The sequence below is a fragment of the Corapipo altera genome, unplaced genomic scaffold (genome assembly GCF_003945725.1).
Source record: "Corapipo altera isolate COAL_440 unplaced genomic scaffold, ASM394572v1 49, whole genome shotgun sequence".
NCBI lineage: Eukaryota > Metazoa > Chordata > Aves > Passeriformes > Pipridae > Corapipo > Corapipo altera.
The window spans coordinates 9,238,029-9,264,979 of record NW_020884879.1 but is presented as its reverse complement, the minus strand read 5'-3'; the positions used below and the strand labels follow the sequence as shown (position 1 = coordinate 9,264,979).

The 26,951-nt window shown below is 38.5% G+C and overlaps 1 protein-coding gene across 1 annotated transcript; it reads left to right on the top strand.

Annotated features, from left to right (window-relative positions):
- The first annotated feature begins 1,347 nt into the window (after window positions 1-1,347).
- On the top strand, window positions 1,348-22,542 carry OPRK1 (opioid receptor kappa 1). Its single transcript, XM_027638895.1, has 4 exons — window positions 1,348-1,731; window positions 2,223-2,549; window positions 16,268-16,620; window positions 21,026-22,542. The coding sequence occupies exons 2-4, from the start codon at window positions 2,290-2,292 to the stop codon at window positions 21,556-21,558; spliced, it is 1,146 nt and encodes a 381-aa protein (XP_027494696.1). The 5' UTR covers window positions 1,348-1,731; window positions 2,223-2,289; the 3' UTR covers window positions 21,559-22,542.
- The last annotated feature ends 4,409 nt before the right edge of the window (window positions 22,543-26,951 follow it).

Below are 26,951 nucleotides of genomic sequence, written 5' to 3'. Positions count from 1 at the left end.
AACACCTTCAGTAGCACTGGTGGTGGGGATGGGTCCAGCTGCCTCTTCCCAGCCTGCAGTAGTCCCCTGGCAATCCTAGAATGTGTAAATCATTAACCGTTTCAGTCTCTGACACATAGGCAGGAACCAAGGGATTGCAGAGGATAAAAACAGGGTTGGAGTACATTTTCTGTTAGGATCTCGCTTCATGTTCAAAAAAATTATTATTATCCCAAGTCTGTGTCCCTGGCCCAGGGATGTTTTTGCCACATGCTTATTTTGCATTTTTATCCATCTTCATTAAGTGTGAAGCTTTTAGACAGCTCTATACAGATGATAGTGAGCAGTTGCTGATGTTCTGGAGAAAATAGTGACCACAGTCAAAAGCATAATCACATTTGAACGAGTCTCTTCCTCTAACAGAGGGAATTCTTACCTTTTAAACCTTCCACATGACTTTTGACTCTGAGATGACATAATTTCTCATCTTAATTATAGATTTAGAAAAAAATTGTTTTAGAATAGAAAACTCAGCCTGATCATAGACACTCAACAAAGGAGCATGAAGTAAAGTTTCACCATTGGGAAAGGATGAAGGAAACCCAAAGCCCCTTTCCTGACTCTCTAGGCTTCATCAAAGACCCATAGAAGCACATCAGTCTGTTGTTCTCTTCAGAGACTGGTTTTCCTGCTGCATGCTTTGAGATGTAGCCAGTCTAGCTGTTCTCAGCCTTTTCCAAAGGAGTAGGAGCAACTCAGGGTCTTGCCTTTCTTTCCCCAGTTTGCCATTTAGAGAGACTCCTGGTGGGGTTTTCAAGGTCTGTGTGCAAATTAAGGGATATCTTGAACATACATTGGTGCCTTACCAACTCTTGCTTGAGGAAGTATATTAGGGATAAGCTCTGAGGGATGTGATTTCTGCACATGCCTTCTCTCCATTTCTGGCTAGAGTTGGAGCCTAAGGAGAATGCTACAGGGAATTCTTGGCTTCTCACATGGTGTGGGACAGCTTGAATAAATTAAGGACACTAATCGCGGACCCCTTTTTTTCTGTCATAGACAGTTTCTGACTTTCTTTCCAGTTGCAGGTGCAAAGGAACAGGGGCACAGACACCCAGTGAGAAATGCTTTGGATGCAGAACTGTGGAGCTGGGGCATGAAAGAGCAGATGGATCAGTCAAGGCATCTAAACTGAATATTCCTGTTTCAGTCAGCATCTACTAGTCTGAAATCCTGTGGGGTTCAATAGGACAGAAACGATCATTGCTTGAGGCCTGGGAATGCAGGGGGAATGAGGAAAGGCAACTTGGAAAAGTGTGTTAAAAATAAGCATTTATTCATTGTAGAACGTATTTCTTGCTTTTATTTTAATTTATCTACCTCTCACTGTCTAGAAAGAAGTCATGTGAGCTTCTGAGCTGCAGGGACAGAGACAGAGGAGAACGTGTGCATCAGTGCAGAGTGCTACTGGAGCCCCGGCAGAGCGGGAGGGAGGCAGAGGGAGCGTGAGAGAGAAAAGGCGAAGTGGTAGGAGCTGGAACAGCAGCAATTGCTGCTGCTACACGTTTCGGCTCGTGCCCGGCAACCAGCTCTGCTGCCAGCACGCGTCTCCGAGGGCACAGGTGCTTCAGGTTCAAAAGTCCTAGAAGGGCGGTGGTACTTTTAGGAGCCAAGCACAGCTGCTTTATTCTTTTCTTTTCCTGCAAAGAACATCCGTTTGAGGACTCCGCTCCTTTTCCTGGACTGAAAGAGGTATTTTTTTGTCATGAATGTGTCTCTTCTTTGAAAGCAGGTATGGGATCAGGAAAAAATAACCCAGGGCAGGATGTTAAAGCAGATGTGCAGAGAGATGGTGGGTTTCTCTATCTCCTTCCCCTTTATAGCAGAGCTTAGGCATTCAGGAGCCCTTGTTAGGATACACTTTGACATAAATATGGAGGATGGGAAAGACAGGGTTAAAGTGTGGGGGTGGATCTGAAGTGTTCCCATCTGGTTTACTTCTCTGTGAAATCTCTGAAACTGGAGGAAAACTTTCCTTGTGCACTTGGAGGAGCAGCATTACATAGCAAGATGTAAAACTTGCAGTTATACAATATGAATGTGATTTGCTTAAATCTCTGCTTGGCAAATTACAGTTCCCATCACAGCAGAGCTCCCCTTAACACATACAAGTCTCAGAGGTCCTAATGTTTGGTGGCTGTGATAGCACTTCTGTTTTTTTCTTTCTCTTCCCTCTTTTCCAGCTTAATTGCCTCCTGCTGCCTGCAGACTCCTCCTGGTCTCCCCCTAACCTGTGAGGTCTGTACCCCTATGGATGCCCCTGTACAGATTTTCCGTGAAGAGCTGGACTCCACCTGCTCCCCGGGGCCCTGTCGACCCCCCAGCACCAGTAGCAGCTGGCTCCTCGGCTGGGCAGACTATGAGAGCAACGCCACTGGGGCCCTTGGGGATGGCCAGCACAACCACACCAGCATCTCCCCCGCCATTCCCATCATCATCACTGCTGTCTACTCGGTGGTCTTCGTTGTTGGATTGGTGGGAAACTCCCTGGTCATGTTTGTCATCGTAAGGTAAGGGGCTTTGGGTACCGGTTAGAAGAGGTGCAGAAGACCGTCCCTAAATTTGGCAGGGTGGAGGAGGGGCGGTTTATGGGAGCTCTCTAGGTGAACATCCATGAAGAGCCGGAAAAAAGCAAGGGAAATGACCCAAACTTTTTCAGCCAAAGTGTTTTGCCTGGATGTGCAGTTAGAAACAGAAGACACAAGCTGGTTAAAAGAGATAAGTCGTGCAGCCTGAGGGAAGGCACTGTGTGCCCCGGAGCTGTGTTCATCGGCTGCCCTCTAGGGACGACAGGCTGCTGGCATAAGAGGGAAAAAACCTTGAGTGGAAGAAAGAAACTTCTACAAGGTAGCTTTTTTTTCCACTGTGAGGAGACCCCAAGGGACAGCTTATGCTTCCAGTCGTGTGGACACCAATATGTTCCTGTCTTGGCACCCAGTGGTTTGTTTAACAGGGTGGGGAAAAAAAGAAATTATAAAGATAGGAGGAAAAGCAAAGGTTGTTTTTATTCTGTTTAGCAGTGTTTAAATTCAGTTATTGATGTTGGATTGAAGAAAGCAGAGACGGTACTAAAATACCTTTCCCACTGTTTTTCAGGAAAGAGGAGAAAGCTCTGTGCCTGTGTCAGTGAGTTTTTCACATTAAACCACTTAGCGAAATGCACCAACACTTAACACTTTTGTATTGGTGTATATTTTAGCTTTCACTATGCTTTCTTCCCTCTTTTTGTCCCTTTCATTTGCAATTTATAGGCATGTTTGGACAGTGCAGATCAGCAGGGCAAAAATGAGCAACCAAGGGGAATAAAATCACGCAACTTTTTTGGGCTCTTGCTTCACAGTCTGTTTGAATCCTACTAAAAATTCTAAAAAAAAAAACCCCAAAAACTTCAGAGTATTCATTGCTCAGATGAAATCAGCTTGTTCACAGAAAAAATGGAGGTATTGTTGTTAGTAAAGCCTGCAAAAAAAGGGTCAAACATTTGCAGGATGTTGAAATAACTGTCAGATGATATAAGGGGAAGTTATTAGAAGCAGTGAAGTTGTTGATAAGGTACTGTACAAAAGATGAGTTGTAACCAGGTGAGTACTCCTGAGTAATGAAAATAAAATTTCCTTCAATAATGCAATAAAGAAATATGCCTGTGGTCAGTTTGAAAAAACTGGTTGACCCCAGCTTTGTGATGCTGTAATTTTTATAATCCTGCATGCCCTTTTACCCTTCCTCCAGTGTAGAAATTTAATTTTTTCTGTATTTCTGCAAGAAGAGAGGCTTCATCTTGATGGTCACACAGCTGCAAAGGTAGAGATTTTCTAAGGCATCAGTCGCTAACAATGATAGTTGATTAACTGGCCTAGGCAGTGGAAATAAAACCAAATTTAGCCCTTAAAGTTACCATGTATGTATTATAATGGTGTATATGTATTTGCTTTTTTCTTTCCTTTTGTTACCCTCCTAAGACTATTTTTGTGAGGTTCTAGATAGCTATGGCTCGCTTTCCTACTATTTCCTACATCAGTCTGTCCTTCAATTTCCTCTTGGTCCATCTCTTGATTACATAATAATAATAAAAAAAAAAAGATGACAAAACACTTGTTGGTTTTTTCTCTTCTTTTTATTTATTTTCAGTATCTTTCTTTCCTATGTTTTCTCTGTGGCAAATATTTTAACCAGTTCTAGAATCATTAGCTAGAATGCAGGTTTACAGTTTTAAAACATTCCTTATGATTTTAAAATATTTCAAATGTTCATGCAAGAGGTATATTTTTGTCCTTACTTCTCATCTTTCTCCCTTTTCCCCTCACGTCCCCTCTTCATGATTTTCTCTTAGGATGGATTTTAATGACACATGAACAATGTAGCCAGCACTGATGTCCTTTTGTGAGGAAAATCAAGGTCTATGGGAAGCTTTTGAGAGCAGATGGTAAGGGATAGGCAAATTGTGTCCCCAAGACATCCCACATTACCTCTCCTCCTTTAGGTGCCATGACTCTAAAGGAGAATGAGGACAGACTGTGTCTCTTCTTTACCTTCTAGCTGAATATAGGGTTTGTGTGAGGCCCCTTGTTGAAATTTCTCAAGTCTGAATTCCAGATCTGCTCTCCTCCTCCTCCTCCTAAGCCCTGGACTGGCAGCCATGGCAAGCACTGCTCCTTCTCCCTTTACTCCTTTAAACATAATCTAATACTATTAGAATAGCTCAGTTTTATCTACTACAATGATCATCTAGTCCAACTACCCGACCCTTTCAGGCCTGATATTGAGTCACCTTTTGAGTGACAAAAAAAAGACCTCTTATGTTCTGAGACTGTCAGTGAAACTGTTGCAATGTCAATGCTGTGGTAGATTTAGGAGATTCCAGAGTCTTGAGATGCCTCAGGAGCAGGCTCAAATTCAGCCATAGCCTGTGGTATAGGCAGGCCTCGGCCAATTTCTTGCTTTGCTACCACTACAGTACTGGTTTTACAACTTCTGCACAAGTGCTGCTAGAGAAGCTCATAGAGACCAGTGAGTCAGCATCTCAGCTGCTTGTGCACAGAATGGCGGCTGTCCAAAATCTTTTATAGCTGTGGTGGGGTGTATTTCTGGTGAGAGGAAAAACCCTCTCAGAGTTTTCTCAGACGGAAAAATAATGGGAATGACATTTCAACCACACGTACAAACTCCTAAACTCTGAAAAGTAGCAGAGTTTGACACAGCTCCTGAGAGGAGAGATTTGTGTTGAAGTCTGAGTGGGAATGTTATTTTAGTGTGGTGACAGCATGGCCTGTTAAACTATTTATCAGGAGACCTAGATTCTTCTCTTGGTTTTGCTACCAGGCTTCAACGCTTTTTCCTGTTTTGCAAGGTCACTCAATGGCCCTGTGAATTGGTTTCCTCACTTGTAAAATGGAGATCTGGTAATCACCGTCTTTAAGCATACAGCAACAGTTAGATTTAAAAGCCAAAGTCTGATCATTAAAGAACACTAATGAAGCAAGATCAGGACTACTGTAAACATCCTGAACTCCTCAGACACACCTAGAGTGGTTATGTTTACTGTGCAGAAAAAACTCTGTGTTGAGTACGCAGTGGACTGGGAGCCTGTTCATGTGCATGGCAGTCGGCTCTCACTGTGGTGTGGGTGGGTGGTTTGCAGGAACTCCCCCTGTGTTTGGACCAGTTGTGTGCCATGTGTATCATCTCCAGGGGTCTGCTGTCAGCTAGCAGCCAGCTGGGTGGATGAACAGCGCCTCATTCATGCCGAGCCATGGCCTGTGGGTTGTAGGTTCTCCTCTTGCTGCTGCTTTTCCTGGGGGGACAGTAAGAGAGAAAGAGATCATTACGTTGCGTCTTGCACTGGTGGGAAATGCAGATACTGTGTGGGAAGAACAGTCATCTCCTGTGGAGGGGAAGGGGAACCATGGAATGAGTTTCCAGGTACCGGGTGAAGTTATCAGACCTCACCTAAGTAAAGTCTTATAGCTATGTGGCTCTTGGCATAACTAGAGTCTAACTCAACCCGAAATGTCTTCGAAGGTCTTCAAAGATATTTCTGGTGGTGAAATAGTTGGCTGAAGATGATAAATAAAACTACTTGTCCTTGGAAGCAAAAAGTCTTTTCCCTGCATTTCTCCTCCCTCATGACTTTATTTTTCTAAAATTCAATGCTAGCTTTAAACAAAATGGTAGTTTTTGTGACAGCTGGAGGGGAAGAAAAATCTGCTGACTAAAGTTAAAACTTTAACTGTAGATTTGCCCTTATCAGAAGGGCAAACATACTCTGATAAAAACTCTGGGAGGTGCTGTCTCCTACCCACTCCAGATGTACTTTTTCTCCATATATGTCTTACCTTCATTATTCCTGAAGTTATCTACTGGGACCAACTGATATCAACAAGACCCTAAACAGCAAATCCTGTATTTCTTCTAAATCTATATTTCAAGCTTCCAGTGAACTGAATAATTTTCTACATTCAAAAAAAGTTTTAAGACGAGGTTGTTTCATGGAAATGTAGATTGATTCCTAAGGGAAAAGAGAAAGCTTATAATCTTCTGCTTAGTCTAATGTTGAAGACAAAATTTAACCACTTACACATTTTTGGTCACATATTCATTGAACTGAATGGCATTTTATGCAACAGGAAGAGTGTATTAAGAAATGTCACATCAGATTGACTCCTTTCCAAAGAGTTTTTTAAATTTCCCCATCATTCATTCTAAACAAGAATGAAAATACTTTTTAAAAAAGTACACAAAAATGAAATAGATTCAATACATTGATTTAAATTAATAATAGATTTTGATAACACCAGAAGATTACTTTTTAATTTTCTTTAAATTATTGGTTTAATTTGATTAAATTATATTTGGAAAGAATATTGTTCTGAAATGAAAAATGAAGCTCCAGAAGAGTCAATATAACTGAATTGCTTGTTCCCTATTGCTGGCAGTTTGGATGATTTAATTCTTTTGTGAAATCAAGGGTTTGGCTGCTAAAGGCAAAGGCTGAGCTGCACTATACTTCATGAAGTTTATGACTTTTAACCTATTTTTTCCCTAATCAGACATCTGACACCTTACCAGTAGAGACGCATCAAATGGGATTGATAGCAATTCATCACAGGACTTCAAAGAGCATCTAGCCTTGCCTCACCAAATGGAGATAATTTTGATAAGTTCTGCAGTGTTTGTCCAAACTTGACATAATTTCTGTCACAACTCTGAAGACTGATCATTACCAAAAGGTTTAACAGATGGCACAAAGACCAAGGCAACAGGAAACATGAAAGAGGACAATTTTATAACAGAATATTGATAGTCTGACAAGCACAGACCACTTAAACAAAATGTAAATTTTTCTAATACTTTTAAAACCCTAGTAGGCAGTGAGACCTGGAATTTATAGGCTGACAAGAAACTCATCTCATGCTGTTGCTGTGATAAGAATAGCTGATACTGAAAATAAGCAGGGAGAGTAGAGGAAAGGCTTTAAGGGAATATTTACTACAGACAGTATTAAAGAGAGGTTATAGCTTATAGTGAGTAATCTGTTTGGCTTCTGAAAAGTAATTTGGTATCCATCCAGACATTTCCGCTGGGCTAACAGCCAGGTAATCATTTATTTCAGAAAAAAGGCATAACTGCAATCAGTGTCTGGAAGCAAGATGAATTACAGAGAGCCTTTTTGAACTGGTAGGGAGTGAAAACTTACAATAATTTTCTAGTTTGGCTGCTGGCAAGGCAGAAAGCTGGAGACAGCTTGCCTGCTTTCAGACAGGAGAGTGGTGAGAAGATCATGGTCTTGAAAGGAGCATGGGGAGGGTGCATAGTGGGGAGATGCCTTTGGGAAGGGCAGACTGGCTAAGCCCTTCTGCTGAAGAGGACAAAATGAGGGAAGAATGAGCACCCTCCATTTAGTTTTTTACTAAGAGGATTTTAAATCTGCTGAAAGGGTGTTGTGGCAGGAAGTTCTTAACTGTGTGATTTGGATTGCCTGGGATGCATTAAGAAGAAGGGAGCATAATCTTCCTGTCCTACCTACTGTCACTGTCTGTTGAAACTGTGATTAGTTTGTCCCTTAAGTTAAAGTCTCTGAAACAGATGGATTCCTAAGAAGAGTTTTGATTCCAGTTACATATTTCTTTCTAAAGAAAAAGCATCCACAAAAACTTAGATAACTCTACTTCCAGGAAGTTTACTTCATGTCTCAATTTTGATCCTCCCATCTGCAAATATCAGATAATTCTTGCAAAGTGTGGAATCTGTGCTTTTCTCCTCAAGGAAGACTTTGGGCTATATTTATTTTTATTTTCTTTTGTGAAGTTAGAGATGCATGAGGAAAAGACAGCAGGGATGTTATTTTGTCTATAGACAAGCATGAGTGCAAAAACTGGATTAGTTATGGGGAAGGGATGTGTACAGATGGAACAAGGATACTGGAAGAAGAATGTCTGACTGTGTTGGCATTCTACAAAATGTAAAAAGGATATAAATAAAGAATAGTTAAAATTGCACAGCATTTCCATGGCTCTATTGGTAAGTTGGTATGCTAGCCTGTGTATTATCTTTGAAATATTTATTTCTCCTGAAGCCAGAGGGTTCAGCCCATGTTAGATTCATCTTCTAATCCTCACAGAAGTGAAAATTAATTCTAGGCAGTTTACTATTTTCAGTTTTGAGACATTACTTGCAATGAAACTCTGTGGTCTCTGCAGAGTATGAAAATACAATTTTCTTCAGTGCATGAATTTCCTCAAATACCTGATAAGAAAGTGAACAAAATCTTTTTGCTTTTTTACATTTTTTATGTTAATCCACATGTGTAATACACAGTTGCTCATCTCTGCTCCAAAAGTCAGAGCCATTCAGCAGTGCATTGAGTGAATATCTAGGTTTCCCAAACTTAGCTATGTTGCACATGGAAAACAGAGGGTTTTGTAATTCCTGACTGACTACACAGCTAAATCCACTTTCCACTAGATTGTTGGTAGTCTAGCCATTGTGGTTACTGTAGGGTAACTGGTAAAAGCCTCCTTGAGTAGTAACAGACGAGAAGCTGCTTGGTAGGATTAGTTCAGACAATCTATTAAATGTTCATTTAGTGTTCACACTCAGAAAAATATTTTTACCGTGCTGCTGGATGATGGACTGCATCAAGACTTCCTGTTAGACATGCCTTTCAGAATGACTGGTTTGTTAAAGGGCATGGAAGAAGAAGATTTCCACCATGGAAGATACCAGCTATGTTGTTCAGTTGACTGCGTCCTAAGGTTTTCTGAATTTCACTTGAATCATCTTGTCTGGGAATGTGTGTGTTCAGTTGGTCTGCGCTGTGTGCTTCCCTGAGGCAGGTGAGGAAAACAGATAAATGGGTAGAATCCAGAGAAAGTCTCCCAGCTGCCTCTTAAGAGGGACTGATGACTTTACCTTCAGCTGGCTCACTACTAATATGCGTATTTGTTGTCTTACGCATGATTCTGTACTTGTTATAAAGCAAAGTCCCTTCTCTCCTGTTCAACTTTGTTACAGGAGTGTTGACCAGAGATTTGGGTCTCCGCATATTCAAGTGCATAGTTGTCCTATAAAACACTCCCAGTAATGTCAGTTGTTATTCATCCCCATGGTAAAATGGAAACTAGGTGCCTTGTTTTGGGAACAAGAGTGATTCCCATATCCCAAGACCCCTGAGTGAGAGATTTCTGAGTTCTTTCCTTATTTCTGTCCTACAGAAACATCCAGAGGAAGCAAACATTTTTAACATGTAGCTTCTTCCAACCAACTTCTGCATACATATCGACCTATGGAGATCAGGGTCTCTTCAAAGAATAGCAAGGAAAGTAAGACTCTGAGAAATCATTTCCTGGAGCTGCTATCTCTGTTGCCTTGAGCATGACATTTATCCTCTTTGTCAGGCGATCTCTATCCTACTCACTTTCCTCTCCCATAAACCCATGGGAAGCACCTTGCAGACAGAGATCACGTCCTTCATTTAAAAAAAAAAAAAAAAAAAAAAAAAAATTCTTCTGAGAGATAAGAACAATGGGAAAGGGGGATGCTTCAGAGACATTGATTCAATACTCACTAGAGCAATATACCTGTGACAAGTAAGAAGGATTACGATGCCTTGTGTAACACCCTGGGAACTCCCCATAGCATGATTGATCAGTGGAAAACATCTGCAGCAGCACAAAGTTTTTCAAGAGAAAGAGTCAGTTGCTTGAAAAGGTCACTATTCATCTCTACTTACCAAGAGAGATCGAAAAATCAGTTACATAGTGTAAGCTAATCGTCTAGGCTCTTTAATAATAATATTAGACACAATGGTTTTAGATAAAGTACTAATTTTTTTGAAATTCTACATTCCCATTATTAATTTTAAGCCACACTATAAATCACAGCACCTTGACCTCTGAGCTCTCCTACCAAGATCATGGAACTGAAAATTTCACAGTATTATTGTTTCTAACATATTAATATTTCTTCAAAAATAGGCTCTTAAGCTCACATAAAAATATTAAAAGCTTTTATCACAGAAGGAGGAAAAATAGTTAATTTTTTTAAGTGGCGTGACTTTTTCTTGACTTTGACCCAGATATATGTGGACTTGAACTTCTCTAATTCAGAAGCTGATTCTTCACCTCAAGAAAAAAGTTTCCCCATCTAATCTAAATCTGCAAGATCTTGTTCAGCCTCAGTTTATGGCTAGTTCAGAGGAATAATGGTAGTGGTATATTGTAAGGATTTTATGATACCTTTTGACATTTAAGTAGATTATGTTCCGTGAGGGGAGAATAAAAGACAAGACCATGGTTTTTTTCTTTAAGCTGCTTAAAAATAGGTATTTTCAGATGCTTATTAATAAAGAGAATTCCACTTTAGGATACAATTTTGTAGAGAACAATTTTTTTCAGCTCCTAACAACTTTGATGTTAAAGACAGGCAAACTTTCAACATGTGCAGTGACAATGTTTGCCTTTATTTAAAGTGTTTTCCAAGGTCCTGTGTACTGATAAATTCTGACTGTTATTCAAAATGTGATATTAACATGTAACCCAATATGGACATGGAAGCTGCAAGATATAAATTTTAATATTTTTTAAATTACCTCAGTCTTCATTTCATAATGGCATAAGCCTTTTATATTGAATTATGAAAATCCAAGAGGTAGCTGAGCCATCTGTTCAACATGGTATGGGTTTGCAGTAGATTGTCCTGAGTTATTTTTTTTTTTTCTTCCTGTCCTGATGCAGTATTGTATTGAGGGTACTGTGATTATAGTCCTGAGATTTAGAGTTTTCCTGACTAGGATTTTCAGCTGCTTGATCTCCATATAATTCATTCAGAGCAACCTAGTAGAACAGAGCCTGCATCCTGCTGATAGATGTTTTTGCAATTTGTTTTTAGATGTGCCTTAGCTTTCATTTTCATTCACTGACCCAGGCATCTGCCAAAAATACCTCATTGCTATACCTCATTGTATTTTATGCTTTTGTATTTTCACACTTTTACTGGAGAATGTTGTGGTGTATTTGTTAGTTTTGCTCCCTTCCCCATCCCTCTTTTCATACTGCAGGGAACATTTCATCCTATTACAGTTACAGCAAAAAAGGTTGTCCAGGGCCTCCTTCTCAGATTTTATTAGCTTTTCTAATATTACAGCTTCCTTTAGGATCCCACTTCCGTTCTCTGCTTGAGATAATAACTTTAAGGGGCCTTACCAGCAGATTTTTTTCTGAAAGCATACCAGCTCCTCAATGGCGTGCTTCTCTCTTCTGTTACCACAATGTCATTGACAGCTTACGCTAGAGGTGTGAATTCTTCTTATTCACTGTCTTAAAAAACATAAGCAAATTAAATTTGAGAATTTTATTTCTGAGAATTTTACTTTTGACATGTAAGTAATCATAATTTTAAACTTGCTTCTTAAAAGCTTTCATTGTGTATCCACCTAAAAACCCCCATCCAAATGAAAGTGTTATGTTTCATCTTGACTATTTTTCTTTTGATATATTTCCCAGTTGCTTAAAGTCTACAGAGGCATGATGCCTGTTTATAGCTTAACAAACAGTCTGGAGATCCACCAGCTTAAGTGATCAGAGGTTTTACTGCCTCTTGAAATTAGATTCTAGTGTCTGACTTAAAAGAGGGACTTTCCCTTCCTACGTAGTACTAAAAAAGTTATCATTCTCTTATGAAATCTCAGTATTTCACAAACCACTTTCTAGACATGGGATTTCACATGAACAGTTTATACAGCAGTACAAATATTATAATAGTCTTTGAAACTTACCTCTCAAAGACACTAAGAAAATGTCATTAATTACCATCTATGCTGTAGTTATGTCCAGGTTTCCCTTATCTGTCCTGCTAAACTAATTAAAGTAGACAGCAGTATTTTTAACTTAAATGAAAGCAGGTATTGATATAATTTTAATTTGGCAAAGGCGAACAAGATTTCCTTACATAATAACTGTTTTGACCTTGTTCAAGTGCAGATTTGGGTGAATGGTGGGTATGGTGGGAAAATCCCAAATCACCTGAAATATTTCCTCCTATATTTTGGTGCAATGAAATGAGTTGTAGAAAAGCATTTAAATCCTTCACCTTGTGGACTCTATCAGGGTCCTCTTCAAAGTGTCTGACAGCAACAACCATCACTCCTTTAACTGGAGTTTTGATTAAGCTTGCAAGCATATATCTTCAGAGGCATGTGGGCATTTAATGATTTTTAGGTGTTTAATTAAAAACACTGAAGGGCATTTAGATGATTGAGTCCAGATTCTCAAAGGTATTTCTGAATTTTATGAACTTCTAAATTAATTTATGATTTAATCTATACTAGCTTATGACTTTAAAGGCCAAGATCTCATTTATACAGAGGCCAATGTTTTCAGGTGAAAGTAATCAAGCTCTTTATATTACCAGTGTGAGATCAATGGGTTTTGAGGTTGCATCAGTAAAACGTGCTTGTACTTAGAATTGCTGGGGTTAACCAGTGCAGCCTTCATCCCTGAGTTAGGTATGCATGATGCTTCTGCAGTGCTGGGAGAACGGATTGCCTAAATGTAATATTTGTTGTAGCAGAATTTATTGTTCTTATGCCTTCTTGTTCAAAGCCTGTCGAAGAAGCGGTCGGGTGCCTATTCTGGTGCAGAATGAGTGGGGCAAGGAGGCATCTGGGGGATGTGAACTGGGGTGGATTAGGGTAAGGCCATTTAGTCATGAAACTGCAGGCTGGTGAGCTGTGGGGAAGGCTTAGATGCACACCAGGTAAGGTTATCAAAACAAGGATTTTTATGTGCATATACACCCCTGAAATGAGTCAAATCCTTCACAAAGCTGTATGGGAGAAATAGCATACTGTGGGTTTTTCTTTTCCTCATTAAATTTTCATTCCCATATACACCTTTGATTTGGTTACATTGGAAGTTGTTAAATGCTGATGCTGGGATGACTGTGTTTCTCTGTGCCTGTGAATTATTAAGATATCCTTCCTGTTGATGAATAGTAGTGGATAAAATTAATTTTCTTTTTTTGTGTTGTGTAGTCCAAAAAAACCAAACTTACACAATTTACACGTAAAGCATAAGCAGGGCAGATAAAGACAGCTGCTTCAAAAATGTTGCAGCTTCAAACATTTGAATTTTGAAGATATGTGAAAAACTAGTCCTGTGTTGCAGCAGTTCTTTCCTATTCCACTGGAAGGCTAGGAAGAAGGAAAAGGGGCACTCGGAAAATATTTTATACATGGTTGTAGTATCACACATGAAAAAGAATTAAGGTTGCCAGGAATGGGAAATGACAGATATAAAGACTTTCAGATATCTGATTTTTCAAGTCTAATAAAATCTTCTTAGGTATTTTCCCTAGCTTTCTGCTTTTCTTAGAGAAAAAAAAGGAAACTTTCCCTACCTATCCCTAAGGAAAGTTTTTGAAGATCTATAGAATTAATGATTCAGAAGAATGATTAGTTGTGTCACCTCTGCTTATCAAAGGTCATTGTATTTTATTTAAATATCCCTGTGTTGAGACTAGCAACTTGTGTTTGACTGAAACAGACCCTTTGCAAAGCAACACATCTTGATTTGAAGACAACAAAATATGGAAAAATTACCCCTTTCTTGTGTATTTTTTTCCCAACAGTAATCAATTTAGCTGTTAGGAAAAATCTGTCATTGTTTCTAAGCTGAATTTGTCTGTTTTAGAGTTTTACGTATTTGTCTTCGTTATGCTTTCCCTTGTAGTCTGAAAAACTCTTCAGTACCTTCTATCTTCTCCCTGTGAGGTCTTCAGGTCACCTCTTGGTGCTCTTTTTGATAAACTAAATGTACTGAGCTCTTTAAGTTACTCACAGAAAGAATTTTCTCCACTTCACTTATTTTTTTTGGTGCTTTTTATGCAACCATTCCAACTTCCCAGAGCTTTTTTTTTTTTTGACAGTATGAACAAGACCACAGTTCAAAAAATCAAACAGTGATGTCAATAGAAGTAAAATCATCTTTCTACTACTACTTTTTAGACATTTAATGGAATTTAGTCTATTTTTAGCAGAGATTTGCAATTTGAGTGTTTAGTGAACTTTTGTTCAGTCTTACAGCCAAGATGCACTTGGAGATGATATTTCTTCTTTGGTTTTCTTTTTTTTAGCCAGTAAGAAAGTTCCTAGTCTGTTAATATGTCTTATATTTGTTTTCTAGCCACACACTCTCATGTTTGTGTTTGAACAGTGCCTTAAGGGCTATAATTCAACTTACAGGACAGACTGCCACCCTTCCTGGTAGGCCTGTTGAGGAGATTGATCTGGTGAGGGGGCAGAAGCCCAGCCCTGACTGATGGGTTGGTGTGTGGGTGAGAAGGATTTACTGTCTTTTCCCTTGCAGTTTTCTTTTCTGTGCTTCAAGCTAGCATTTAGTATTATTTTCTCAATAAGTCTTAATTAGAGTATTTTAGGGAAAAAAATGCTATTTTTAATATTTCACATTGATCATAAAATGACATTTCTGCCTATATTTTAATTAAGACTTAATTTACATATCAGACATATTTTGACAGCACTGCTCAACCTTTTTTTTTTTAAATTATTTTTTATTTTATACATCAAAGTTTTAAAGGCAAATAGATACATTGCCCTATGTGTTCATAGGGATCACATTTTTTATTTCCACTGTAAATTATAAATGTCATATAGCAAAATATAGCTATATGTGTTTCTCTGTGTGTTACATGTGCACATTCTAGTTTGGGCACACACTCAACATATGGGGCTGAAACAGTTTTAAGGAAGAAAATCTCTCATTGAATCCAATGATAAACTAACAGCGATGAGCAAACACGACTAATTGGGGGCAAGCATTTCAGAAAGAAGTGTTAGGTATATTCCTGTTAAGGCTCTCCTTCATCCTTTGTGTCCATCTCAGAGCTGGAAGCAGTCTTCCACTGGCTGTCCCCAAAACAGTCATTGAGGTAGAACAAAGCAGGGTGTCACCTCAAAAAATAGATCTTATTCTTCTGTGTAGGTTGAGGTTCTCTACCATCTGGACAAAACAAGTGCTTCATTTTGATGAAATTAAAGGATGCAGGAAAAAAATATTACTATGACAATTTTTTCCCCATTGTGTTATCATATTAAATAGTCATCTTTTACATTAGCTGTCATAAAAGAGTGGACTGGGAAAAGCTGATGATAAGAAAGGAGAAAAATTGGTAAGGAAAGAACAAGGAAAGGAAATGACTAAAACTTGTATCAGTTGGTGTTGTAGTGAATTCAAGGAAGAGAAACTATCATATAAGAAACATTCTGGCCCAACAGACATCACAATTAACATGGATTCTTACTGAAGAGTGGCATAACTGTTCCTTCCACAAAGCAAACCCAGAAAGCTCTCAATTACTGATAGTTGGCTATAAGAAAAGGAAACAGAACATTTTGGTCACTTGCAAGTGTAACAATGATATTTTCTTGTAGAAGGATTTGAAAAAATAGAATTGAAACCAGGATTTGGCTAATTAGATTAAATACGTTCATGTACCTGGTTTTACCTGTGGTGAATAGCTCTAACTGCTAATGCAGGTGCTGAGAGACTAAGTAAAATTTGTTCACTATTATTCCAAAGGTCCTGCATTTGTGTGCACTTCTGTCATAGATGAGACAAGACATTAAAAAAAACAACTCTAGCAAAGCCTGACTGATACATATCTGAATGAGCATAATCATATTTTAAAATAATAAAGCCTTATTTTTTGGCAGGTACACAAAGATGAAGACAGCAACCAATATCTACATTTTCAACCTGGCTATGGCAGATGCTCTAGTTACCACAACTATGCCTTTCCAAAGCACCGAGTACCTGATGAACTCTTGGCCCTTTGGTGATGTGCTGTGTAAAATAGTAATCTCTATTGACTATTATAACATGTTTACCAGCATATTCACACTGACCATGATGAGTGTTGATCGATACATTGCTGTGTGTCACCCTGTGAAGGCTCTGGACTTCCGTACACCTCTCAAAGCAAAGATAATCAACATCTGTATCTGGCTCTTGTCCTCATCTGTTGGTATATCTGCAATAGTTCTTGGAGGTACCAAAGTCAGAGAAGGTGAGTATGAGCATTCAAAATTCAGTCTTTTTTTTCTCAGCTGACATAAAATATACGTTCAAATACTGATTAAACCTGGCTGATTCCTTCTTCAGAAAGTACATATAATTTCCTGAAATTTTGAAATATATTGTGGAACTCTACACTATGACACATAAATAATGTAAGCTCAGATGCTCTGGTCAACTAAAGAACAAAATGTCTGTTGTAGAATGAGACCATCAAGAACTACTAGTAGACAGCAGGGGAAAATAATCAGGAATTTATTCACAATTGACAAATCTAAAATCAGTTAGGTTGAAACCTGAAATGTGGGCTTAAGGTGTTTTTTTTGTAGGTGTGAGAGCAGTTCTGATGAATTTCTAAGAGCAGAAACAAGAATTTTTGGGAGCTTATTATCACCAGCCATTTCACAGAATTTGAAGGCATGGTGAAGAAAGGAAAAGTCAGTAGCTGGAGAGAGAAAATCAAACTAAATTATGTGTGACAACATCTCAAATTCTTGTTTAAGGAAGGATGGGGGTATATCTGGGGATGTGGAAAAGCTGAGAATTAGGATCAGTAGAGGAACTGGAAATTCAGACCATGGTAGGGAAGCTGCTACAAGAATATGGAGTCAATGAGATATGTATGCAGACCATGCATAGACTTTACTTGAAATTTATAATCCATGAAGGACTGTGGATTTAGCCCCTATAGCTAATGACTCATTACAAAACTGACTTGCTATGGGGTTAATTTGATTTTGAAATCCTCCTTGAGAAGGAAAGGGTAGAAGCATTTTCACACACACATATACTTCATTCCCACCAGCATGACCGCAGTACAGTAGTACCTCAGTGTTTGCAAAAGGCTAGAGACTCCTAATGATGTCCTTGGGTTGGGATCATCCTGTTTAATGGGCGGCTTGATAAAATACAAGACAAGCATATTTATTTGGTTTGTTTGAGATGTAAACAATATTTTGAAAAATTATTAATAATTTCCCGAATTAACAACATTTGCTATTTAGAAAGGCTTCATTCCTATCAAACCAAATGGTAAAGTTTGTGTAAGTACACCGTTTTATCTGGCAGAGACAATAATGTTAAGCTGTTTGACATAGATCAAAGCAAATAGCATTTTGGTAGCAGCTGCTCGAGGGCTGATAGATTTGGCTGAAGATATATAGATTTTGTTCTTGTTGTTGGTCTTCTGGTATGTAAGTGACAGGAGAGTCCTCAGGAAACTCTTCTTTCAGTCCTTTGAGGGATCAAGTGTCCTCGTCTGCAGTAATGTAATTCTTCTGCCTAGTAAAGTTTTGACAGGCTCTATAAAACAGTGTCTAGCTAAGGGAACATTGACTTCCAGGCATATTTGGGAAGAATGATCGTCCTGCTACACACGAGATCTCGAAGGCCATGGGACACTGACTCAGACAGGTGTTTTGTTGGAGCACACCTAACTAATAGAATGTTCCTGTCATTCACTGTCAACATCACATTTAGATCAAGGATGTGCTCTGAGGCCTGCAATGATTAAATACCTTTTCCATGCCATGTGGCAGACAGCCCTTTTTTTTACTTATGAAACAGAGTGGTAATACAGAGCTTAGCTGGGCTAAATGAGGTTGGAAATATTGGCAAATGCTTGTCAGCCACTACTGTTCATCCCTTCTTGTCTGATCTAAGGTCTCTCTTGAGCATTCAGTGTCAATTACCTTGTCTGGTGTGTTCATAAATTGCTCTGATAAATGCTGAAGGGATCCTCCCTTTGTCTGACAACTGGAGCTTAGGACACAATCTTTATGTTATGTTGGCCAAAACAATTGTGTTTATATGCTTCAGGGCCTCTTCTGGGTTCAGATTTAAGCAACGACTGAACATCAAATGAAAAGTGATTAAAGTTCCCTCACCGTGCTCAGTTAGTCCATTCTGTATTACAGTACAGAATTGCTCCAAGTTGTATCCTTTCAGATACATTTTTCCTGCAGAATAAATTTTACACATATGTAAATTTTCTTTCCCTGTCCTTATCCTTAATGGAACCTTTCTTTCTGACAAATTATTCACCAAAAAAAAAAAAAATAAAAAAAATTAGAGGTACTTTTAGTATTGCCAGTAAGGGTATGAAGCTCTGTTTCAGTACAGAGGGGTATGGATGCCTGAAAGTGACACAATCAATATATCCAATACATATATTGTTGAGATTAAGATTAATCTTAAATGGTAGCTTACTAAACACATTAAAACATATATTTACACTAAAATACCATCTAGAATGCAGTATTTTTCCTTATATATCAATGTATTTGAAATATTGGGCTTTCAGAGTTGAAAAGGTCAGTATGAAATCTTAAGTACTTACTATGTGACACTATCTGTAGTTTTGCACTTTTCAGGCGGTAAAAATAAAATATAAATTTGATTTTATTCTATTCCAATGTTCCAGAAAACTATCATGATATTGTGACAATAATGACAAGAATGTGTATTACACCTGATATATGTAATGCTATGAATTATATGGAACTCATGACCTTATAATTTTGATAAATATATGAAATTATGTCAGAAGATCTATAAGAGGCCATTTCCCCTGGGAGTGGGTTTCAGTGAGTAGCTGGATGTGGTGCCCAGAGCAGTCATCCATGATCATGCTTGCTTTTATCAGGACCTGCACATCTGGATGCAGCTTTATTAGATAATATAGCTGCAACCTTATATTATTGCTGCAGCTAAGCCATGATCTACTACGAATAACAGTAATAATCAATGTGAAAACTTCTTTTGAGATGATTATTGACATTTCTAGAATAAAATTAAGTAAAAGCAACTACACTTGCAACTACACTTTAAATCACAAAGGGTTTAAACAAATTGACTCAGCGTCAAGACCCTGTTAAGTCATACTTGTGTTGTCATCTTAGCATCCTGTATCAGGCTTGAAAAATATGTCTTTTCAGTTTTCATCTTTCAGAATCAATGATTAGTTATATTATTTAAAATAAAACCTCAAAATATTTAGCTTTTAGCTGTAAACTATTTCTATTTGAATATTTTAGTACTTAATATCACCCGGTAACGGCTTTCTGATGTGTAATTGGGGAAATTGACACTACAATGATAATTTCTTCCCCTAGTTGTTTTTGAAAACAAATTCTCTGCAATATTGTTTTGATTTGTGAAACATTTCTATAGCAGGGAAATATGGCTTGATGGGTTTTTTTTCTGACTAGTCCTGCTAGTGAGAGTCCTGCTATCTGCTTGAGACAGATATGAAAAAAGTGGTGTTCAAGAGTATATTGAATCATTCTACCCTTAGATTTTATTCAGTAAAAGTCAATATGTAATAATTTATAGAGGAATAATAAATTCAATAGGGAAAATGATAAAAAATCTAAAAAACAATGCAGTGCTTTAGAGAGTAAAATCTAAGCTACAATTCAGAGTGAAAAATCCCTCTGTTACCTTGACTTGTCTTCAGTAGAGTTTAACTACTGATAGTAGTTGTAAATTTATCCCTTCTGCTGCCTTTTCATTTATCTTTTTGCTTGGTTTTCCTTATGTTTTATATGTTGGAAGGCTCCAATGAGATCAGCAAGTGAAACCTCAAATATTGAATTGCTTAGATGCGTCCTTTCAGATGAAATATTTCTGTAACATAAAATCAAGTGACAGCGTGTGACTTTGAATTCTGGCATGGAAAATCAGAATGGGCGTGGACTCGTCTCAGTGGCCCAGATCTTGCAGTCTCTGCATAGTTTGCATTTTCAATGGCATGACCTGTAAAAAGAGTAGCTTCCTTTTGACTTCATGTGCGCACATATTTTATTTGCTCCTATTTGGCAGAAAAGAAGCTGTTGCCAGGAAATAAGTTTTTCTGAATGCAAACACATGTATTCTATTTGCACTGAAGAAGGCACATGGGAAAAGATTATTACACAGTTATCATATATTGCTAAAATCTTTCTACAATCAAAACCTCCTTCAGCTTCCACTGTTCATGATACCAAAAATGTGCCTTCACTTACACAAAAAAAATGTGTAGTTTGATAATAATGGTGAGATTTCTACTCTACTGAACATGGTTCACATTCTGGCTTTAAATCTCAATGAGATTCAAATGAAAACATCTTTACAAATTTTTGTTTTTGTGATCTGCTTTTTTAGATCCTCCCATGGGAAACAAATTTTATACAATGTTATGAATTTTAAAAAGCCCCAAACTCTCAGTAATTTCTAGAGACGGCTGCATAAAACCAGTTTCAATGGTAACTGAAAGCTTTCCTTAGAGTGATTTAAAGATAACTGCATTTATTAATATCACATTACATGATAATAACTTCCTAGCTTATACTATGACAATTACACTGTTTAGAATGTCTAATAATAATGTAATTTTCTTCTTGCTTTCTTCATCCCAGATACTGCTAGCACAGAATGCTCCTTGCAATTTCCAGACAAAGATTACGTGTGGTGGGACCTCTTCATGAAAATCTGTGTCTTTGTCTTTGCATTTGTTATTCCAGTTCTCATTATAATTGTTTGCTATAGTCTGATGATTCTGCGTCTTAAAAGCGTACGACTCCTCTCGGGGTCTCGAGAGAAAGATCGAAACCTGCGTCGCATCACCAGGTTGGTTCTTGTGGTTGTGGCAGTTTTTATTATCTGTTGGACTCCTATTCACATTTTCGTACTGGTTGAAGCACTAGGGGATGTGTCCCATAGTACTGCTGCTGTATCCAGCTATTACTTCTGTATTGCTTTGGGTTACACCAACAGCAGTCTCAATCCAATCCTTTACGCATTTTTGGATGAAAACTTCAAGAGATGTTTCAAGGACTTCTGCTTCCCCCTTAAGATGAAGATGGACAGGCAGAGCACCAGCAGAGTTAGAAACACTGTGCAGGACCCAGCTTATATGAGGGAAGCATGTGGGACAAACAAACCCGTATGACTAGTCGTGGAAATGTCATCTTACTGTCCTCAAGAGAGAGAGGAGTCCAACGACCTAGGACTGACGCAGATTACCACTGCAGTTTGAATTCAACTCATCCAGACATACATTTCTGGAATATTTCAGAAATCCTGCTAGTTTGAACTAAAGATAGTTTATTATAGGACAAATTAGAAACTCATGAAAATAAGCTCAAGTGAAAAGAGCCTGGGTGATGGTCTGATGGTCAGGTTTCGGCACCATGTTTGCTGTACTTGAGCGAGTACTAAAACACACTTCTGTGGAGAGAAGAGATAGTGTTGTACCAGCTGATTCTGGATAAGAAAATTCTGGCTCTTCTCTTTACAATGCGTAACTTTATACTGAGTAACATTTAATCATAAAACTGAGTTATGCCAGAAACTTCTGCCCCAACAGTTATTGATTCTAAAGTATGTAGTTTGACAACTTGATTTGTCATACTCTTTTACAGTGAAGAGTGTTTAGGTTTCTGCTGAACAATATCAGAGCTATAATCAATATTGTTCTCAGCTAAATGTCTGTAACCTTTGTCTGTGCTGTGGAAATCCAATTTAAGCATGATCTACCCGCACATCAAAGTGATTTTATTGTGTCTGTGTATGGTAAAGAATTTTGGCATTTAAAAATATTGGGATTTAAGGAGAATTGTTAGCACATGTTTAATCACCTGTGTGTAATATTTTCTATGTATGCTTCTCCAAAGTGATGGTTTCTTTATTGAGTCTGAATAATATAATATGCACTTTCAGAGTGTGTTTCAAACAAGAGGCCAGAAAACTTCAAATGTTTCCCTTGTTATAAAACTGATGAAAAGCTGTGCTACATTCATTACATGGAATAAACACTCTCATTCCATTTTCAGTAAAGGGGACAAACAGACATACATAAAAATAGTACTGTAACTTGTTTTCCTGGGTAATTTGTGAGCAGACTGAAATAAACATTTGATGAATTAGAAACTAATGAAGTAGTACATGAACTAACTGGATTGACACAAAGGAAATTAAATATGACTAAATGCTTTAACTGCATTTGACTAAAAATCTCCCGTTTTATTGATGCTGATATATTTTCTTTGATACAGTCCTATGAATTCAGTTTTTGTCTGTGTTTTCCTGTGACGATGGAGATGTCAAGGTACAGTTACATAAATTACTAGCTTGCTAAAGGTAAGCTTATGGTAAAATTGAGTCTAACTTTTATTATTCCTGTTTCTGCTGTTGCTGAAGTTTGGAACAATGCTCTCGTTATCTTCACTGGAAGCAGATCTGGTCACCAGACATTATCTTATTAACTTTGTTCTTTATATAAAATAATGAATAAGGTGGGTGCCTTCATTCCATGGCAAATTTTCTCAGAAACACAATCTGATTTGCTTCTATCAGACAGAAAATACTTTATGCACATCAGTATAAATCATGAGGTTCTTTTTTTTTGTCTTGTAGCTGGCAGTTAAGTTCCTGTGGAAGTGCTGTAGAAATTCAGCTTTCTGCAGAACTGTCACATATTTTATCATTAATACAGTCATATTGTTAATACAGTCGTGTTGTTAATACAGTCCCGAATATTTTTGATATCAGATTGATAAATGCCATACTCCTACATTCATCTTGCAGTACTAAACCAATGCTGAACAGTCAATGGTGTTCAGATACTTCCAATGGTGCTGCTGCTTGGAGCAGAGCTGTGAAATTCAGACTGTGGAATGCAGTACTTTAGAACCAATCCCTCTAATGCAGTCATCTTTGTTATTGAAATATTCAAGATACCCCTTTCTGGACAAATCTAGCACTTTCTAATTGTTTTTACACAAGGAATGAATGTTTGACCTCAGGTTGCTTGATTTACCTGGGGAAATGAATGATACTCACACAATTGATTGAGTGAGCCTAACCTCCTGTTCTGTCCCTCTTTCTTTATGTTTTTTAACATGCATAGACTTTTCTAAATTAAGTTCTGATATTTAAGTGGCCAAAAAAAGAAGTTTTAAGGTAAAAATTGAAAAGCCAAGGTACTTATCAAGTTAAGAGCAAGTAAAATGGGAAAGAACTGGACTCTAATGAATTATTTTCATTCAAAATAACCTCTGTTCTTGTTCACGATTTACCATTTGGATATGCATATCTATGTTTCAATAGAGTTATTATTCTGCACATTATGTGCTGTGCTCTGCATTGTAATGAAAAATCAATGTTCTTAATTTGCAGAAAGAAGGTTTATAATAACATTTTTCCTGTGATTGTGTTTTTAGTAAGGAGATCATTATCCCTATTATAGTGGGAGGAAAGTATGAGATCCTAGCAACTAGGCTCGAAAAGTTGTATAAGAATGTGTCCTAAAGGTTTATTTCTATCATCACAGAATCAACTAGGTTAGAAAAGACCTCTGAGATCATCGAGTTTGAGCCAATACTCATCATCATCATGGCTGGGCTTCACGAAAGAAGATTTGGGGAGGGCTCTACCCACGTTTGTTGCAAGCGCATTGGTGGCTAAAAAGGCCAATACGAGATAGACATGTCTGCTTGCAAAAGGGACAGCAGAAAGACTCCTTAGGTGGTATATTCTGCAAGGCACGATTCTTTCTGCGTTGCCTTTTCTCCTCGAGGGTGATCCTGCGTGCTTTCTCAAAAGCATCAGCAGCGTTATAGATGGTGTGTCTCCAGGCCTCCCGATTTGAGGCCAGAGCAGACCAGTTATGGTGGTCAATATGGCCAAGGCTGAGATGTTGTTTCAGGGAGTCCTTGTATCTTCTCTTCGGGGCTCCTCTCTTGCGGCAGCCAGTGGAAAGTTCACCATAAAGCAAGATCTTAGGGAGGCGGTGGTCCTTCATCCTTGAGACGTGCCCTGCCCAACACATCTGTGTTCTCAGTAACATGGCCTCAATACTTGTGATTGCTGCTTGTTCGAGAACAGATGTATTGGTCACATAATCTGACCAGTGGATGTTTAGGATTGAATGGAGACAGCATTGATTGAAGCGTTCTAGGAGACACAGGTGGTGGCAGTAGATGACCCATGATTCAGATCCGTATAAGAGAGTAGACAGCACTATGGCTCTGTGAACACTGATCTTGGTACTTTTCTTCAGGTGTTTGTCAAACTCTTTTATGAAGCTTTCTGAAAGCACTGTATGCCTTTGCTAACCTGTTGTCTATCTCTCCGTCAATCTTACCATCCGAGGAGATGAGGCTACCTAGGTAATTAAACTGTTGGACTCATTTGAGTTCTAATTGGCCAATGGTGATATGGGGATGATGGGGGACTTCCTGAGGTGCAGGTTGATAGAGAACTTCTGTCTTCTTTAGACTGACTTCCAGCCCAAAGAGCTCAGCAGCATCTGCAAAGCAGGATGTTAAACGCTGCAGAGCTGCTTCTGTGTGGGTGACAAGGGCGGTGTCATCAGCATAAAGCAGCTCCCGGACAAGATGGTTTAAGGTCTTGGTTTGGACCTTCAGTAGCCTTAGGTTGAAAAGGCTTCCATCAGTACGATATCAAATGTAGATACCGTCCTGATCCTCGAGGTCTGCCGTGGCCCTTTGGAGCATCATGCTGAAAAGACTGTGAATAGGGTAGGAGCGAGAACACAGCCTTGTTTCACACCATTAGTTATTAGAAAGGGCTCAGAAAGTACGTTGCCATATCTGACTTGGCCGTGCTGATCCTCCTAGAGTGAGATGACCATTTTGAGAAATTTGGGGGGACAACCTAAATGTTCCAAAATCTACCACAGACCTCTTCTGCTCACAGTATCAAAAGCCTTGGTGAGGTTGACAAAGGTTACATAAAGACCTTTGTTCTGTTCCCTACACTTCTCTTACAGTTGTAGCCAATACTCAACCACCTTGTCAATTAGACCATGGCGCTGAGTGCAGTCTTTTCTTAAACACCTCCAGGGTCGGTGACTCCAACACCTTCCTGGACTACCCATTCCAATGCCAATCACTCTTTCTGCAAAGAACTTCTTCCTAATGTCTAACTTAATCATGGAACATTGACAGCCAAATTAGTCTGGCTGCAGCAGAAACGTGTCTTGGAAGTTTTCATGTCAAATTTAGAAGCTTACCACACTTCATTGAACAACAGAAGAAAATTGACCAAGATATTTTGAACACCTGAGAAAGTACATTAAAAACAGTACTATGACTTTGCTTGCAGAATCTGCTTCCAGATGATTAAATTCCCATTGTTTGTTCAGCAGTTTCAGACTGGAATGACTAACAGGCAAACCCAATTATGGGTCAGAGGTACATGCATGGTGACTTTGGAAACCTGTGTTTAAACCTTGCAAAGCACTTCACTTTCTATGTAATTCCAGGCAATTGACTTGCCTTTGGTATTGTGTAGGCACCTGTCTCTGGGAGGCAATGAGAGGTGAAGGCCGGGGTGGAGCTACCTGGCCCGGCTGTTGTAGGGTTGGGTAGGGGACGGGGCAGCAGGGACAGGCTGTGCTGCCTCATGGGTCCTGGAGGAAGGCAACATGGGGCAAACACATGCAGGCAGCCTGGGAGTCAGCTGTACTTGCTGCAAACAGTCTCCCCTCCCTTCTATTTTGGAGGTTCCAAAACTTCAGTATTGAAAAACTATAGTATGTGGTCATTTGATCTGCTTGTGGGCTTAAATTCCAATCAGCTAGTGTAGATAATTAATGTGTGTGTTCCCTGTTTGTTTTAATTTAGAAATCTTTCGTGTGGAAAATACACCAGGTGTTCTGGTTCAGTGCTTTTGTCTCTGCTTTCAGGAGTAGAGCATAAGAGCATTACTACACAGTTACTGAAGTTTGCATATAAAGTTCTACTCTGAAACATCACGATTATTTATCCTCCTTATACTCAGTAATAATTTAATAGGAAGTCTAAGGATGGATAAAGAATTTTTTCAAACAGATGTTTTTATTTGAATTTCGTATTTTGCCAGGAAAAAGCAATGAGGCTCAGCTGGTAATTTCAGGATAGAGTATCACCCTTAACTTTTCAACTCTGACATTCAAGAGGATGTCCTAAAGGGAAAAGAAACTGCTTTCAAAAATGTAACAGTGCATACATTTTGTAGTAGATCTTGGATGTCTTATCTCATTTATGTCTTTAAACATCTCCACACATGCATATAACTCTTCATTTTAAAGACTGGTTCTGTTAATGAATTCAAAGAAAGACATAGATAGTTAATTTGTTAAAATGAATCTTAGACTTAAAAAATGCAGATGTCAATGAAGTGATGCTATTTTACTGTAGATGAAGAAGCAGCCCATGAGCTGTTGCTTGATGCCCCAAACTGCTTTTCAGGTTCAAAGAGCAAGTCCATTAAAAACGATTATCTCTTGGTAAACAGAACCTTCCCTAAAAACTCAGACCTCCTTAGCTCTGTCAAAGT

What these genes read in the sequence shown, in the direction of transcription:
- OPRK1 (XM_027638895.1), top strand. Translation starts at nt 2,290, where the DNA reads ATGGATGCCCCTGTACAGATTTTCCGTGAAGAGCTGGACTCCACCTGC. An exon ending in GTCATGTTTGTCATCGTAAG is followed by an intron (nt 2,550 to 16,267) that starts GTAAGGGGCTTT and finishes ATTTTTTGGCAG; the next exon opens with GTACACAAAGATGAAGACAG. An exon ending in AGGTACCAAAGTCAGAGAAG is followed by an intron (nt 16,621 to 21,025) that starts GTGAGTATGAGC and finishes TCTTCATCCCAG; the next exon opens with ATACTGCTAGCACAGAATGC.